At 60.1% G+C, this 17,771-nt stretch overlaps 2 protein-coding genes across 2 annotated transcripts; both read left to right on the plus strand.

Moving 5' to 3' along the window:
- Positions 1-266: 266 nt before the first annotated feature.
- On the plus strand, positions 267-8,372 carry BESB_062420 (uncharacterized protein; the record flags this gene model as incomplete). The annotated part of the gene is made up of 4 exons (XM_029364656.1): positions 267-960; positions 1,284-5,028; positions 5,484-5,728; positions 6,205-8,372. 4 exons carry the CDS (start codon positions 267-269, stop codon positions 8,370-8,372), a joined length of 6,852 nt encoding a protein of 2,283 aa, XP_029219364.1.
- Positions 8,373-11,780: 3,408 nt separating this feature from the next.
- BESB_062430 (putative ER lumen protein retaining receptor) lies at positions 11,781-16,469 on the plus strand (the record flags this gene model as incomplete). The annotated part of the gene is made up of 9 exons (XM_029364657.1): positions 11,781-12,153; positions 12,549-12,694; positions 13,093-13,319; positions 13,801-14,017; positions 14,240-14,311; positions 14,838-14,891; positions 15,347-15,406; positions 15,730-15,818; positions 16,421-16,469. 9 exons carry the CDS (start codon positions 11,781-11,783, stop codon positions 16,467-16,469), a joined length of 1,287 nt encoding a protein of 428 aa, XP_029219365.1.
- Between the last annotated feature and the right edge of the window lie 1,302 nt (positions 16,470-17,771).

A 17,771-nucleotide genomic window follows, 5' to 3' on the forward strand; every position in this document is an offset into this window, starting at 1 on the left:
CGAGCATGTAGCGCAACAGGCACCTTGTGGTGGCGTTAGCTTTTTTTTCCCTCGTGCAGGATGCAGTGAAGTTCGATTCGGCGATCCCCGCGAGGAGCCGTCAGCCAGCCGAAAACGCCAGGCTGGGACTACGAAGCGCTAGCTGGGCACGCGATTTTGCATCTGTTTCTCGCTTGCCTTCTGTTTTCACATTAGATCTCTCCCACGCCTCGGTAGTTGCATTTCTGTCCGATTTTCTCGCTCTTGTGCCTCGCCGATATTCCGCGATGATGCAAACGGCGACGGCGTACTGCGGCGTGCCGCGGCCACCTGCTTCGCCTCGGCACGACGCCTTTCCTGCTTTGCCTTTCCCTCCGCCCAAGTCTGTTTTTTCGCTTCTGCAGCCGCACCGCCATGCCACTGCGACCGTTAGCCAGTCTTCATCCTCTTCGTCTTCTCTTGCGTTCCCACCTCTTTCTCACGGGGTTGCGCCGACAGTGCATCCTGGCCGCGAAGCACCCGACTGCGTCTTCCCGCTGTGGCAGCACTCCTCCTCTGCTCTGGTGCTCTCCACCGCTGACGGCGCGTTCCCGCTGACCGCGACTTTGTCTCTCTCCGCGTTTCGGGCGCCCCCCTCAGGTCTGCTTCACGCCGCCGTCGAGGGTGAGGCCGGGCGCGCGCAAGTCGAGGAGGTCTCCTCAGAGGACGAGGCCGCGACCTACGGGCGGGAGTCACTGTGCAGGGCGCGCGAGGACGCAGCCGACGGCGGAGGGCACCCGGACGGGGCGGAAGGGGAGAGAGTCGCCCTGGAGCCCACGCGAAGGCCTCGTCCGGGCTTTCCGGGGGGCGAGAGGCGAGGCGAGGGAGGAGCCGGGGGACAGAGGGGCGCGGAGGCAGGAGGCGCCGCGACAGCCGAGGGCGAAGCGGGGGGAAGGAGGCAATCAGGAGCCTCACCCCGTCTCTCTGGATCGCCCACTCCGGGTTCGCGACTCCGGCGGCGGGGGGAGTCTCGAGGAGGATCGCCCGAGTCCTCACGACTCTCTTCAACCGCTTCGCTGGCAGATCGGCGCACGCCAGTTCCCTGGCGAGCTGTTAAGGAGGCGTATCCGCATGTGCATGTCGATCCTCGAAAGCACCGCCCCCCCCGACTACCTCCTCTTGTCAGTCCACACCGCGGTCGGCCTCGCCGCCGCGCTCGCCGCGAGCACTGCTGCAGTTTCTGCGGCAGTCCACGCCGACGCTGTACGCCTCGGCCTTCTCCCGAGACGATGCGGCGGGCCAGAGATTTGATTCTCGCTGGACAGGCAGCACGCGGCAGTCTTCTCGCCTACTCTCGCCGGCTGAGGTGTCCAGACTCCTGCTCCAGCAGTATCCTCCGCCGCCTTCGCGGCCTCACCCCAGTGCGCCAGAGAGTCGCGAAACAGACGAAGAAGAGCCTGAGAAGGCGACAAAGAGGCGAGGCGCACCAGAAGGGGAGCTGCGTCACGCAGAAAAAGGGCGTCTGCCTCTGCCCGCTGACGAGGACGCGGAGGAGGGCAACAAATCTCCGCAGCGCCAAAAGAGTTTGTCTGTGGCGAGCACGCGCGCGACAGCTCTCTCCTGGAGTGCGCCGCATTCGCGCCAGCTGTCGCGAGCGACGTCCTCGTCGATTCCGTATGGAGGACAAGAAGAGGAAGAGAGAGGGAGCGAGCGGCGTCTTTCGCGCGTGCCGGGGCCTGCCGCCTCCATGGCGTCGCCGCTGCGGCCGCTCCCTGCGCGTCAACCCGCCTATCCGCACTCGCCTGCCTTTACGCGGCTGCTGGCACGCGCCCCGTCGATGAATCGGCTCTCGGGGTCTCCAGACCACGCCGCTGTCTCCCCCGAGCCCACTCAAGAGAGCGGAGGCCGATTTTTCGCGGCCGATCGCGAGCGGAAGACACTCCGTGCACTGTCGCGGACGGACCTTGCGCCTCCCGCGCTCCCCGCGCCGCGGCTGGGGCTGGAAGCGCGTGCGCCGGAGAGCGACTCGAGGAGGGCGCAGAGACGGGCGGGCGGGCGCGAGGCGCTGCAGGAGGCGCGAGAGGAAAAGGACGCCAATGACCCCTTTGCAGGCCTGTGGAGTTTCTTCTCCTTCGCGGGCTCGACTCGCTCCCAGGCGGCGCCGGATTCATGCGGGAAGGCGCGGGCGCGGAAGCGGAGGAGCGGTGAAAAGGAAGTCGACGCCTGGGGCGTGGAGTTGGAGTGCATCGAGGAGGAGAGCCCGAGTCGCGAGCCGGCGCACTCTCCTCACACGCTTGCTCGCCGCCGCCGATCCTCGATGTCAACGTCCGCACCGCCAAGCTCCGCGGAACCGAGCTCGCTGGCGTCGCTCGGCCCGCCCTCGCGCACTGCGTCTCGGGAGGCGGGAGCCTCCGCGCAGAGGAGCAGACTCGGCGGCGCCGCCTCACGAGGGCAGAGTGCGCCGCCGCTCGGCGCCGTTGCCGAGGAGCCCGCAGGCGCAGAGCCGCGTCCGTCGTCGCGCCTCGGGGACCTTGGAGTCACGCGGCGGACTGCACGGCGGGTCGTGCCGAGCCCAACGGAGTCGCGCTCGCTTCGGGGCTTTGCCGACCAGGTGGCCTCGCTTCACTCGCTCGCCCAAAGCGAAGAGGAGGCGGCGCGGCGCCTCCAGGACGCGCTCGCTTCTTCCTCCCCGGCGGCCGACGGCAGCCTCTCTCCGTCCTCCTCGGCGGCGCCCCTGCAGAGGGCCGCGATCGTGCTTGGGCTCGAGGCGGGCGTCGACGGAGACGAGGACGCAGTGTTCCATTCGACGAAGCGAGGCTCTGCGCCTGCGAGCCTCGCGCATCCACTCTCTCCGCGAAGTCGGGGCGCCGTCACTGAGGGCGCGCGTGGTGACAGCGGCGTCTCCTCGAGCACGCGTGCGTCGAGTGGCGGCCTCTCGCGGGCGCAGGAGGCGAGGGGCGAAACGGAGGAGCTGAAGAGGCAGAATTCGCACAAGGCCTTTTTCTCCACAGACGCGGAGCGGGGCGGCCGGCAGGCCTCGGCGTTGTGTGCGTTTTCGGACGCAGACGCGAAGAGCCGAAAGTCAGCCTCCCCTGTCGGGCGGGGGGGCTCCGTGTGCTCCGCTATCCCCGTGGGTGCACTCGAGGGGCGGCGGAGACGGCGCCGTCTCGCCTCGCCGCGCGACTTCCCGCCGCCGACGTTTGAGCGCATCCTCTTTGGGCTCCCCAGCGAAGGCGAGCAGGAGGAGGAGGCTGGGGGTGGGCGGCGGGGCGGGGGGCAGACTGAAGGCGAGGAGGCGCCGCGCACTCGCGCGGCGCGGCGGCGGAGACCGAAGGCCTCTGCGCCTGTGTTTGGCGAGGACGCCGCCGGCACACCGCGCATGCGGTGCAAGACGACGGAAAAGCCTGCCGCGGCAGCCGCCTCGACGACGCCTGCGCCGCTCTCGGGGTTCTCGCTGCTGCCCTCCTTTCTGTCGAATCTGTTGGCGAGCTCCGCAGGCGAGGAGCCGGGGACGACTGGCGGCGGGGGGGTGGGCGCGAGGGCGAAGGGTCGCGGCCGGCAGACGGAGGGCGACGGGGCGAGGGGGACGACCTCGACGCACGAATCGGCAGAGTACGTGGATCTGTCGCACGCCAACATATCTTATTTTCTGTCGCTGCGTGACGAGACCAGCGAGGCTACCTCGAGCTCGTCGCGCGAGTCATCGCCTGCGCCAGTCATGACGCGCCTGTGGATGAGGAGCTCGCGCCCGAGCCCCGGCGCGACGCGGTCCAAGAGTCTCCGCGCCTTCCTCGAGGCAAGCCACGTCGAGAGGCCGCCGCAGGCCCTCGCGGCGGAGTCCCCCGCGCGCCCCGGCGAGCCCAGTCTCCGCGCCGGCGCGTCGCGCCCTCTGGAGGGGCACCAGAGGCTCGACGAGCTCCCTCACGCACGCAGTTCCGCTGGCGCCGCGACAGCGCCGCGACGTGCCTCTCCCGACTTGGAGACGCAGGGTGGCTTCCGGTCACCTCACGCCGCAGGCTACGGCTACGAGGGCGAGGGGGTCGGGGGAGGCTTGTCGCTCAGTTCGCACGCGGCCGCGAGAGATCGCGACCGCCACGGCGCGACGGACACCTGTCAGAGGCGCTTTGACAAGCCTGGAGAGCAGCGCTCCCCGCTTCTCTCTCGCAGCTTTCAGGGGGCCTGCGAGAAGGAGGACGCAGTTTCGACTCGCAGCGACGAGCGCCGCGCGAGTTCTGCGCCCTCACCCGTCTCCTCGACGTCGGGCTCTCTGATCCTGGACACCGACCCTGAATCGAGGCCACATCGCTCCCACGAGCGGTTCCGCATTTCGCCTCCGGAGCAAAAGTCTCTACGCTGCGTCAGCGCGACGCGCGCGCGGTCGCCGAGGCAGCGCGACGACGCAGAGCCGCAGTCTCGCCATCTCGCCTATGCGTCGCTCCTGGAGGAGCTGCGCAGACGCAAGCAGCGCGCGACAGGTCCCGCCCGCTCGCGGCGCAGGGAGAGCGCCGCGAGCTTCGACGAAGGCGCGCAGGAGGTTGAAGCTGCGCGGGTCGCGCAGCGGCGGCGGGAACGACAGCGACGGGGGGCGGACACCGGCAGCACGCCGCGAGACTTCCTGTTGAGCGTCACGCGGCGCCTGCCGTCGCCTGTGAGGCCGCTGAGCCCGACGCGAGGGCTGGGCGAGCGCGCAGCGACTCAGGAAGAGCACGAAGAGGAGGGGCTTCTTTTCGCTCGCCAGTCGACGTCCTCGGATGCAGCGCTGTCGCCCTCGTCTCTAGGCGCCGCTGAGCGCGCGGCGGGCGTGCGGCGAGACGCCGGGTTGCAGGTCGCGCCCTCCCGCAGGCGGCTGCCGAGAAAGGAGCGACGGGGAAACGCCTCGTCGTGTGACTACGTCCCGCCACACTCGCTGTTCATTCCGCCGCTGCGGACGTCTGTGCTCGAGGCGAAGCGGAGCTTCCGCGAGAAAATTCGCCGCAGCGCGCGCGGCGAGCCGCTGAACGCCTCGCTCTCTTCGGGACTAGGCAACTACGCGGATTTCGACGACGAAGAAGATGGATCCCAGTCTGTCCGGTAAGCCCAGCGGACCGAACAAAAATGTGCACCAAGTGAACGCGAAAAACTCAAGAGAGTGGGACGAAGGACCGAGCCAGCGGGCTTGTCGCGCAATGACTGGGCCCCGTGCCGCGGCAGAAAAAGTGAAGCACCTGCGTCGAGAGTCTCGCTGTTCACTTCAGAGCACTTGCTTGTCTGAATGCCCATAGAAGATGTGATTCGCATGCTTCTCTAGATCCGCTGGGGCGCTCGCTCACGCTTGATACTGGATTCAGGACTGAAAAACGCTCCATCTCGCCTCTCTTCCGCGTGCATGCAACGACCCCGATTGGGAGTGTGTATGTGCGTGTATTCGCACTCCGTCCTACAGAGCGTCGCTGCGCTGGCGGCGGGGGCTTTCTCTCGGGTGTGGTGATTTCCGGGCTCGCCCCTGGCCTCATGTTTGTGAGCCCGTGTGGTGTCTTGGCGCCCAGGAAGGATCGCGACCATCTCGACTCGCTCTTTGACCTTCCCTTCGCCTCCTCGCCCACGCGCCAGCGCCTGCAGGACACGGTCAACCGCTACGCTCTCTTCAAGCTCTTCGACGACGAAGCGCTGAGTTTTTCGCGAGTGAGCGACCTCGACAGCCGCTACGAGGCGGGTGCTGCCTCCTCGGCGCTGTCGCGCGACGTGGACTGCGCGGAGAGCGAAACCAGATCCCTCGGAACCCCCCCTCCAGGTACGCCCGGCGCGACGATGCGCCTCACACATCCGTCCTTCCGCCCTCCTCCCACAGATCTTTCGCGGCTCACAGAGAGAGGCCAAAACGTGTGCATAAGGCGCCATGCACAAGATATATATATATGTATATATATGTCTATCTATCTGTCTATCATGTATCAATCTATGTATCTACCGGTGTGCCTATCTGTTTCTGTCTCTATATCTCTCTCTATATATATCTACCTATATGTATCAATAGCTATATATATCCATACCTATATAATTATGCATACTGGCGCACGAGAGGTAGGTGGCTCTGGCGCGACAGGCATGGATGCGTCGAGCACCCGATCGCATTTGCACAGCAGCACTCCGCAGAGAAGGAGGTGTGCGCCGCAGGGGCGCTTCACTTCTGGATTTCCTCTCGGCTTCGCTTTGACGGTTTGGCCTGTGAGGCTCACATCCTTCGTGGTTTTCTCTGCGGTGTCTCAGGCAAGTTCAAGCGGCGCGAGGTGTCGCGGGCGCTCCTGGAACAGCTGGGCGCTGCTACGCCCGCCGCAGTCCTCGACAGCGCCTGCGAGAGAACTGGCGCGCAGGGCCCTTTCGCCTGTGCGCCAGCGGCCTTGTGGGATCCAGCGGCAGGGCGTGGAGAGCTGCGAGCCGAGGAAAATGCTGAGGCGCCAGAGAGAGAGTCGCGAGCGGAGGAGGAAGGAAACGCGACGGCGAGGAGACAAGCGTTGTTTTCACCTGGATCGGCGTCGCGCGCAAGCTCCGGAGCGAGCTCGCGCCGGTCCTCCGTCGTCGCCTCTGTGCGGAGGTCGCCGCGCATGCGTGAAGAGACTCGGGATGGGAGAAGCGAAAAAGAAAGGACACGCGGAGAGTGGACAAAACCCGAGGGTGTGCCTCACTTGCCGCTGGACGCGCTGCCGGTGCAGCTGGGGGAGAGACGCGGGCGAGCGCGGGACGACCGGAAGGCCTCGCGAGATCCGAGAAGGAAGGAGGGAAGGAAGTTGAGAGACAGATATCGAGGCGCGAGGAAGACTCCCGAGGAGAAGGAAGCAAGAGGCAAACGACAGGAGAGAAGTCGCGAAAAATCGAAAAGGAAGAAGGAGCCACGGAAGCGAAGCGACGAGGCAGAGTCGGCGGCCGCCTGCAGTTGGCGAGAGAGGAAGAACGCAGACAATCTTCGAGCGTCGCGCCGTGCGGCGTGGTCCCCTGACTCCGCCTCCTCTGCGTCCCTCTCAACCGCCTCCTCGCAGCTTTCCTCTTTCTGTTCCTCCTCTCCGTCGCCTGTGCTGTCGTCGTCAGCCTCTTCCCTTGTCTCGTCTCCTTCGTCGTCTTCTGCTCCAACATCGCGTGAGACGGGCCGTCGCCGGTCTCCGCCGCGCGAGAAGAGGAGGGCGAGTCCACAGGCGCGTTCGTCGTCTGCACGACTCTCTTCTTTCTCCTCTCGGTCCTGTTCGCCTCTCTCTCCGAATCCACAGCGTACAAGTGGGTATCGCTCTCAGAAGCGCGGCGCGACTCGGTCGCGCCGCCTGCGGCATGCGGCGAAGAAAGAGGCCTGCGAGGCGGTGAAGCTGGCGGAGGAAAAGCGCTGCGACATGAGTCGGGGCTCGCATTCAGCGGCGCGGAGGAAGGCTCGTCGCTGGCGTGAGGAGGAGGACAACTTGAGCTTCGCAGTGCGCCGCCTTCTGGCGCAGGTCGGGAGAGAGAAGGCGAAGGATCCCAGGGCCGCGAATGCTGCTGGCGAACGCCCGCAGGCGTACTTGCAAGCCGCGCGCCAGGCGCTCCTGCGCCACCAGAGAGATATCGAGACACAGAGGGAAGAAGTCCGCTTCCTCACCGAACGAAGAAGACCGCGAGCAGGAAGGATGTCGGACGGCGAGGACTCTGCCGCTGACGCACGACCGCCCTGCCTGCCTGCAGAGGCGCGAACGCGCTGGACTCGCCCGCAGAGCGTGCAGAGCGAGGCGAAGGAGGAGCCAGAGGAAACCGAGAGCTTAGCCGACCTGGGGGAGGCAATCCGCTTCTTGACGGGGCAGGCCCGCATGCGGGAAGGGCGAGAAGGCGGCACAGACTCGGACGACGGCGAGGCGGATAGAGACCTGAACCGCTCAGGCGGAGAGGCGCCACGCGCAGGGCGACCGGAGGCAGCTCGAGAGGCTCGACGCCGGGGCGATTTGGTCCGTTATGCGCATGAGAGAGGCTTCGCTGCCGCGCATGCGCAGAGGGAGAAGAAACGCGCTAGCCACGCCACGCTGACGGTGGGGGCACGGGCCTCGCACAGCAGCACAGCGGCGAGGGACGCGAAAGACCTCGTGGACACTGCGCGGACTTTTGACGGAGAACGGCATTTTGCCGGAAGCCTCATCGCGGAGAGAAGACGCACTTCGTCTCGCCTGGCCTTTGGGGACGAAGACACAAGCAGTGAAGAAGGCGCTCGAGAGCGAAGGAGAAGAGAGCCGCAGAGGCCGGCGCGGGACGCACTCGTGTCCACGGAGCCTTTCGCGCCTGCGTCAAGTTCCAGCGAAGGCGAAGAGGACATTCCCTCCGCGTTCAATGTCCTTTGGAGAGATGGGAGGCACAGCGGCCGAAGCAGCTGTCGAGACACCAAAATCTCAGGCTCTCAAATGCGCTACAAACTGAGAATGCCTGCCTAACCGTGTACGCACATATACACGCCCATATATGTTCATGCTTTGCTTTTGCCGATGTATCTGCATGCTTATTTATCTATATATAAATATATGAGGCGCAGTGCCGCGTTGAGAAAAGCCGTTTGGAGGCGTGGACTATGCTCACCTGCTCGTGGGATGTGGAGGGTCGTTTTCTAGGTCTCTTTACAGACCATGTGCGTGCGGCAGGGCTAGTGTGTCGAGGCACCACGATAGCTCTCTCTGAATTCTGCATAAAACGGCGCAGTAGAGAGTGGTTTAACGGTTCGTGCTGAGTGTGGAAGAATTTTGGAGAGAAGCGCGTCACCGATGGGATTCTGATGGAATGCAGATTTGAGTCTCTGAGTTATCACCGACAGGCGCCTTGGCGGGCTCGCCCGGGTGGGCTGTACATACAGCGCTGCTTTTACGCGTGCAAATGCAAGTTGTCGCGCGTTCTTATTGTTAAAGAATGAGGGATCCCATTTCTAAGACAGCGAACATTGCTTCTGACGTTAATCTTGTGAATGCGTTTTGGTTAACGCGGCGATGCGGCGGCCGTTTGGGCATTTTTCGTACGGGATATGCACCACGAACTCTGGTGCCTCTCTCTGCACCGCCCATCCGGGACTTCGTCAGTAAAAATACATGAGTGAATCCGCATGTTTGAATGTGCGTTCACCTCACCGGTGACGCGCCGAACCTTGTGCCCGCCTGGGAGCAAAGATGGATACTGTCGCTGGCGAAGAAGTTTTTCACGTGTCCGCCAAGGTATTCCGAACCCTGGCTAGTTTCCCTGAAGTTCCACTCTGGAGCGATGATAAAGGGAAACAGACCTGCTTGTCTGACACTGCATTTATGTGAGTGGCTGCTAATTCATACCAGCCCCCACGCGTATAGCTCGCCTATGTTACGAGCATAGGCGTATGCGCGAAGCCTGGGAGCCCGCAGTCGCCACCGAGCGCTTTCGGTGCGTCTTGCACTTTGCAGGCCTAGATCTGCAACTCTCGAGTTTGCACTGTGATACATTTATATAGATATCTATTCTTTTATCCATACCCACATGGGAGGATTTAGCAGAGACGTGGTGCGACGCTGAACCGGCTAACAGAAGAGGATATGACGGCCAACACGTCAAAGAGAGCGGCGCTACAGTGAGGGTAGGACTTCACGATTGATAATATTCCTCTTTAAAGCGGCTGAACGGAACAGCGTCCTCTCGCCTCGACGCGTCGCCGCCCGCGGCGACGCATCAGTGATTATCGTGACTCGGAATGCAGAGTTCCATCACGAAGGTGTCCAACTTGCACACAGCCCTAGATCCCTTCAGCTACTGCGCACGCGCAGTAGTTCGCCACCACATACACAGGAAAAAAAAATATATATATATATTTATATATATGTATAGATTGATATCCGTCGGTGCACGTGTACAAATCTATGGACAGAAAGCGCCAGCGCGCGTGTTCTTGACTTCCCGTGAGGCGATCTCCTACGCATTCGCGCTCGATCCTTTCCGCGGCGCCACTGCCTCTTCCGAACTCAGAAACACATCCGGCGCGCCTGCGGTTCAGACGTGCCTGCTTGTCGCAGTCTGGCTGCGCCGCTGAGGTTTAGGGTTTAGGCGCCGGGGAGGACCCCGTGTGACGTCCACCGCGAGAGGGACCAAACAGAAACTGACGACAGAGATCTGAACAGAGAGCAGCAGCGTGAGGGGCGATCCGCACAGGAGGGGGGAGAGCTCCTACGAGACTATCGCTGCCGTTTGCAACGAATCGTCGCGGCTCCCGGCACTTTGGCTCTTCACCGACAATCGAGTGGAGCACGCCACCTCACAAGCAAGAGCTCTAGATGCAGACTTCTCACTACTCACGCGGTATGTCACTCTAAAACATGAAGCGCCTTTCTGTGCAGTGTGACTCGCTGTCGCAGCCGCTGAGTATCCGCTCTGCTAGGCGGCTTCGCGTATCGCTGCCGAGAAAAAAGCTCGGAAGTCCATTCCCTCTGGAAGAGGAGGCTCGTCTGCGAAAGATTTGCGCCGTTGTGCGGTAAATTCCACACGGCGACCAAGACTATATGCCGCCTTAGCGCAGAGATGCAGGATGCGCTCACGTCTTGCCGTCTACCTCGCCCGGCGGGCGACTTGCCCTGTGAGGAATCGGCGAGGAGCTTCGCGAGGCGGAAGCTTCGGGCGTACGCTCCTTTCTTGACTCAGAACACTTTAGCAGAGGTAAAAGCGTGGAGACGTCTCACCAGTTTGCGATTGAAACGCTCTTTTTGAGAAGGGTTGGAAGAGAGAGCTGCGCCGTGGTGGATGTGGCGTGCCAGGCGGCCCGCGTGCGCGGACGAAAAAACGCGCGGGATCGCTGCAGCGCCGCCTCTTTTCTAGTCGCCTTCCACTGACATGCACATAGATTCGCGGAGAGTTCTCGGCGACCTTTCGTCCTCTTCTTGACGCAGTTTCGTTGCCTCCCCAAGGGCTTGTATGTGCGCCGCGCATTTGATAGGTCAAAATCGAGCTGTTCGGATCTAACGGAGTCGGTCTTAACGTCCGCTTTTGCCGTCGTTTCCTTGTCTGCGAAAAATTCTGTCGTGCGCGTCGCGCCCGCCTCGAAGCGGACCCAACCGGGCGTGCTTTCGTAAAACGCCAGGGAACGCATCAGCTGCTTCTGCCTCTTCTGAACTACATCGTAACACACAAAGACATTGTGCATGGACTCTCTGGGTTTCGTCGCTGAGAGTCGGCAGATCCATTCCGCTGTTGCCTTCTAGCTGTCGTTTCTGACCGAGTTTTGCTTCTTTCCTCGCCTCTTCCGTCGCGTTTCGCAGCTAGGTTCTCCGCCGCGCCCTGCAGACGCCACCTTTTTTGGCTCATTCAAACGACAACATTAGACTTTTCTGGTATCAAGGAACTTTTTTGGTTGAGATGAAAGATCAGAAGAAGCGGAGAACCGGACCAGAGACACCCGCCCGCCTCTCTTTTTTTCGTTCTCGCCTCTCCATTGACTCTCTCTATTGACTCTCTGCGAATCGTCTACCAAGACCACGCACCCCTCGGGATCGAACTGGCGCAAGGCCGGAAAGGCAGCCTCGTGGCTCCGTCGCTTCCTCGACGAGCCGTGCCGACTCGTTTCGTGTGTAGTTCCTTGAGAAGAAGAGCACGTTGCCTGCCTCGCATTCTCCCCCTCTGACGAAGGTCCGTGTCACTCGTCGGTAAGTCCTCGAGGCCGCCGACTCGTCCGTTCACACGGTTCTCTGCGGTATACGTACACTGCGAATTCGGGGATCCCGCGGGACTCGTCGGCGACGGCTGTGCGACTCACGACCGCAGGCACATCGCAGATAACGCCCTGAACACACTTTTCTTTTCGGCTAAGTGCGTCGTGCCTCGTTGGCGGTTTGAAGCCCTGTCGCATGCCTTTGCGTGCCCCTCTGCGCGTGCAGCGGATTTTCGCCCAGCCCTCCCCCCCCCCCCCCCCCCCCCCCCCCCCCCCCCCCCCCGCCCTCCCCGGTGCCTTCTTGTCAGTTTTTCGCGATAACTGGGACAAAATGCAGCCGACTTACGGCTACGCGTACGACCCCCGCACGCCGGCGGGCATGTATGGGGGAGCGCCTGCCGGCGTGGTAGGCTACAGAGGCAACCTCGGCGAGCAGGCCGCCACTGGTTTCCAAGCGCCGCAGCCAGGAGTGTTCCCTGCGGAGCACTCCGCGCATCCGCACATGGGCGGCGCTAACCAGACCTACGCCAGAGCGGCGGGCGGCCCTCAGGCCGCCTTCGGATCCGCAGGTGAGACCTCAGACTCGGCCTCTACGCAGCGGGAGACAGACAGCGCCCAAACTATTATGGATTGAGTCTCAAAATTTTTGCACAGTGGGCACCCGTCGTCGGTAGTGGGTTTGCACCTCCACGAGTCCTCAGTTTGAGGTAAATACTGATTCAGTCGCACTGGCGGAGCGCGGCGCGCTAGCTCGTAGACTGCCAGACAGTGTTGAAGAACGTCGAGGCGTCCGCGACCGCGCGCGAGAGGCGGAAAGAGATGGGTACACGAGAGGCATTAGGGGTTTTTGGCATGCAGAGGCGACATTTGGAGGTGTGCTTCAAATCTCTGGTGACTTTGGTGTCTGTTGCTGCAACTGGAGCCTCAACTTTTTGCCGTGTAGATACGTTTTCGGCGCTTTCAGGAATGGAGCCCCCTTCTGCGCCGACGCCTTCTCCGTCGTATCAAGTTCCCTCGGGCTTAAGTTTTTCCTTGAAGGATTTTTGCCGCGTCGTCCGTGACCGCGAAAAGCTCGCGCTCTGGCTGTCGACTCACCGCGGATCTCTCCAGGTACTTTTTCAAAACGCAAATTCTGCGCCAGTCTACTGAGGGCTGCAGTGCGTCCGTGGCTCGCGCTTTATACGGGCTCCGCTCTTGTAAATCCATGTGTAGCTTGTGAATTGGGGTCGATCGATTGCCCGAGGATTTCTCAATTGAATATGTATATGTATATATGTATCTGTATGTGTATATGTATAAGATGGGACATACGGGGCGGTCGCTGAGATACAGCATGCCGATCTGTCGCAGGATTCGCTAGTGGGTACTGCGTAATTATATATATGTATGTAAGGATGTATACATGAACGTGCTTATGTATTTCGATTTACTTATAAGTATATGCTTCGTATTTCTGTCGACAGGTAGGCAGACGTTTCTCCTTTGACTCCCGCGTTTCTTCTTTTCAGGCGTGGACCGGGTTCTTGGTCGTCGTGGTGATTGTGTATCACCTCTTCAGCGACGGCGACTTTAGTTTTTTGATGACGCTGAGTTCGCTCATCTCTATGTTTTCCTTCCTCATGGTGGTTTTTAAAATCGAGACAAACAAGAGCGTCGCCGGCGTGTCTCTGAAAATGATTGAGTGCTACGTCATCCTCATCTTCGCCCGTCTCTGCTCCATCATTCCCTTCGAAGGGTGAGAGCTCAGTTCTTTTTAAAAAACAGAAGCGGCGGAGTGGATGGAAGAGGGGGAGGAAGTTCTAGCTAGCTTTTTGCGGACCTCGGAGCGATCTTCAATCCGTATGCTTTGCAAAAAAGTAAATGCGTCGACACATGCTCGCGTATCTTATTCTTTCCGTTTCGGGGGGCTTTTCAGAGGCCAGTTCCTCCGTGTACGTCTCGCGGGATTCCGTATCCCGAGCCTTGAAATATTTTTCTCGCGTGTCAACAAGCGCTTTGCATCTTGATTCCTGCTCTTCTCACTTTTCGCAAGGCTGCCATTTCTCCGTGGCCGCCTTTCTCTCTCTTTTCTGTGGCGTTTGTTGAATTTGCCGCTTTCTGCTCTCTGTGGCTGCTCGCTTCTGCGCCTCGACTCGATTGTTTAGGGTTTAGTTGTGTCCTCGCGCGCCACCCTCCTCAGTTTTTTTGTTTCTAGCTTTTTGTTGTCTTTTTCGCAGTTACCTTCCGTACGACCGCAGTGGAGACTGGCTGTACCAGACGGTGGAGGCGCTGTCCTTCCTTCTCGCCGGCACAACGGTCTATCTTTGTCGCAGCCGCTACGCAAGCACCTACGACGCGAACGCAGACACAATGAACCATCTGTTTCTCATCGGACCCGCCGCGCTCCTTGCGCTCCTTTTCCATCCTTCACTGAACGCCTTCATGCCTGCCGATGTAAGCCAAGAGGCACGCCGCGCTGAAGCAGGAACCACCACAAGCACATACATATACATATATATATATATATATATATACATATATGTCTGTATGGCTGTGAAAGTATGTGCATGTGTGTGTGCGTATGCCTAGCGAGGGAAACTGCGGACGATAGAGGCAGACCTGCCAGCGCGGCGTGTTTTTTTCTTCATCGAGGTTTTTTTTTTGTTTCTGTTCCAGTTTGCGTGGACTTTCGCGCTCTACCTCGAGGCCGTGGCTGTTCTGCCGCAGCTCTTCATGTTTCAGAAGCAGGTGAGATTTTTTTTCGCTGTCTCTCGAGAAATGTCGGGGCTCTCTTCTCTCTCCGGTCCGCACGCCCGTCGTGACGCAAAACACGAGTCGCATTTCAGTCGCCCAAGCTTAACTCGTTCTAGAGGTTGAAGAGACAGATGCATATGGGCAAGCCTGCATGCGCGCAGCGGCGGAGCGGGCTCAATGCACGGTTTTCGCAGCCTTTTTCCCCTTTTTCCCGCACCCTTATACGTGCCTGTGTTGTCAATCACGAGAGGCGTTTTTGGGCGTTTTCATTCCGCCAGGACACGATTATTTTTCGACATTGCGCTTTGGGATGAAGCGCCGCAGCGGCGGCTTTCTTCCTTCGAACTTGCGTGCAGATACACACACTCACGTTTCTATCTTTACCTAATATAAATCAGTATATATCAATGAATATATTCATGTACATTCACACGTAGCCTTGCACAGCGCACTGTAAGCCGTTCCTAGCAGCGCACACCGTGTGAAATCGTCTTTCAAACGTACCTGATTTTTTTGCCAGGGCAAGGTGGAGCCCTTCACGACTCACTTCCTCGCTGCACAGGCGCTCTCGCAGGTAAAGACGCACTCGAAAAAAAGCCAATCTGTTTTTAGACGTAGCGGCGGAATCCCACAGAACCCGGGACTCAGCCCTGGGGTTCATGCCCGCTAAACGTGTGACTCCTTCGCTTCGATATATGCATATGTTTATGTGTATAGGTGTATGCGGATAGATACATACTTATATATTTACATATATGTATATGAAATTGTGCGTCGGCGTCTGTGAAGCACGTGTAGTTTGCATGCATGCATCTGTATACATCTGCAGATATCCAAATCTATCTCTCTATTTTTCTATCCATATGTCAGCTGAGTGCATGCGTTTAGTTCCCGTTTCTGGGGGCGCTGCTTCTGAAGCGTGAAGGGCTTTCGTGCAGCGAGGATGATGTAGACGTCTCAGCGTGGATGCAGTGTTTTCTTCCTTTTCACTCCCGTTTGTTCGCTCCTGCCTTTTTGTCTTTTATTCAGGTTTTCTCCTTCATCTTTTGGGTCTCGTCTTACTCGGAGCTCAACGGGCCACAGAACTCGGTGAGTATTTCCCGCGTGGACGAAGCTCGGGTCTTGTTCGGGGAGAAGGCGCATGCGCCTGTCTCGCGTTTTTTCGTTGCTTCCCGTATGTCTCTTCCCCGCGTCGTATTCGTTCACCCTTCTTGGCAGTCACTACCTGCCTTTTTTGCTAAAAAAAGCTTCCGGTTCGCCGTGCCAAGGCGAAGGTGAGGGCCCCTCTCCGACGGATGCAGCGGCTTTCTTCTCTTTTCGCCCGGGGGTTTGTTTGCAAACTGCTCAACTCTTTCTGCGCGTCTTTTCTGCAGCACCTCGCGTCAGCCTGTGGGGTGCTTCTTTGCCTGCAGATCAAGTCCTACGTCGGGCACTGGGTTATCGGCATGCAGGTGATGCAGTTGGTGGTCATGGGAGACTTCATCTACCATTATATTCGCTGGTAAGTCGCAGGTGTGTTTCAGGTTTACTGTCGCCGTACGACGTCCGGTGTGTGCGCCGCGGCGCCCGCGTCGTGACTTGATGAGCGTGAGATCCATTCGCGGCTTCGTTGCGAAGAAAACGGCGGACCAGCGTCCCGAGAAGACGCTGCACTTCTGCTTACACGGAGGAGCGCTGTGCCCTCCGCACGCGCCTTCTAGACTCTTCTTCGTGGAACAGTCACTCGCGTGGGGTTGAAGTTTGCTTTCGAGGCGGATGACTGGTCGGTCTTCGGGGGCACGACGAGGGAAGCCCAGCGGCTCACACTCGTCGTTTTCTTTGCGTCTGCGAGCCTGTCTGCACTCCTCTGTGTGTGCACGTTTTCGGATTCCTCGTTGTCTCTCGCGTGCATGCATGCATGCGCATCTGTCATGTGGTTGTGCGTATTCGAGTTTCATGTGTGTGTTGAGGATGCACTTTTGCACGTGTGAGTCCGTCGGTGGCATCGTGGCGCATGTGTGGGGTCGCGGTTTCTGCCTATTTCGTTCTTTTTCTGTTCCTTCGTTTCGGCGCGAGCGTTGGATGCGCCAAGACTCTGCGTTTGGCATTTTATTGTTCTTTCAGCTTGACCAGAGGCGTGCCGGTTCAGTATCTGCTGAGCGAGAACGTCTAAGCCTTTTCTCCGAATTCGGGCAAATGCGGGCGCCGCAGGGACGCGAGCGAGGCGCGCTGAACCGAGAGGACAGCTGAAGGGCGGAGCACGGGCAACAGGCGTCTGGGGAAGGGGCGAGCGCAATCGGCAGAATTCAGTCGTGTGTGGAAAACGCGTGCGGGCGAATGTGCGCGTCTGCGCCTCTCGAGGGACGCCGACTTCGAAAAAATCGGTGGGTCGATCCCGCATGTCTGTGCGTATCTGACTTGCAGTTCCAGGAACTGGCATGTAGGTGCGTGCCTATACATATGCATATATATTTATATGTATGTATATTTTCGTATGAATATGTTCATATATATGTATATAGGTGGGAGCGTGAATATGGGCGCCCATGCGGCGACGCAGGGGTTTTTCGCGGGCGGGTTTCTTGTCCATGTGGCGTGGCGAGGCGCGAGGAGCGACACTGCGTTTCAGCAGGCGAGCAGCAAGCGAGCAGTTTGCCGTTTTATGTGAGAGAGCATGCAAGGCAGCGACTCCGCGCTGACTCTCACTCAGGGGATCGAGGCTGCCACGTCTCGCGTTTCTGCGCAAAGGTTTTTGCACAGAGCCTAGAGGGGAAACCCTGCGGCTCATTCGTGCGTCGTCGGGCGTCGCTGTCCGCGCGCGTCTCACCTTCGACCACGTTTCCTCTCAGGGGAAGAGGTTCGAGCGTGTGCGTCTGTCAAGGCTTGCGCGTGCATGTTTCACCGGCGCGAGCGGCGTATTTCTCTTTATCCGCTCGTTTGGGGAGTTGCGCTGTTTCTGGCATGGAAGAATGCATGCGGGTGTCTATGTGGCTCTCCGTGTTCGTCTTGCGAGCTTTTCTCATGTGTTTTTTGTGTCTTTTTGATATTTTCACGTCTGTCGCGGGCGCGCAGGAAGAGTCCGCAAGCCGGATTCTTTCCTTCTCCGCGTCGCGTTCGCTCAGTCCCTCGCACGCCTGTGGTTTATGAGCCTTCTGCTTCGCGGAAGGCGGCTGTTCTCTTCTCAAGCGGCAGATGCGCCTCGAGCCTCTGTCTGCGCGTCTTCTGCACGTTCGCTCCCTCTCTCTTTTGCCTCTTCGTTTCTGCGTGTCTCTCGCGTTTTCGCGGTCTCTCGCTCTCTGTTGCGCGGGCGCTTGCTGCTGAAGTCGCCTGCCGCGCGCCGGGCTTTCATTTCCTTGTTCGGAGTCTGGTGGCGGCACATGTGCGTATGTCTGCATATACAACTCGGGCGGCGTGAGCGCTCTCCGTCGCGCGCAGTCTCGCGGAGCCTCATGGCACACGCCCGCTGTGCGGGCCT

This window comes from Besnoitia besnoiti, chromosome V (genome assembly GCF_002563875.1).
Source record: "Besnoitia besnoiti strain Bb-Ger1 chromosome V, whole genome shotgun sequence".
NCBI classification, from domain to species: domain Eukaryota; phylum Apicomplexa; class Conoidasida; order Eucoccidiorida; family Sarcocystidae; genus Besnoitia; species Besnoitia besnoiti.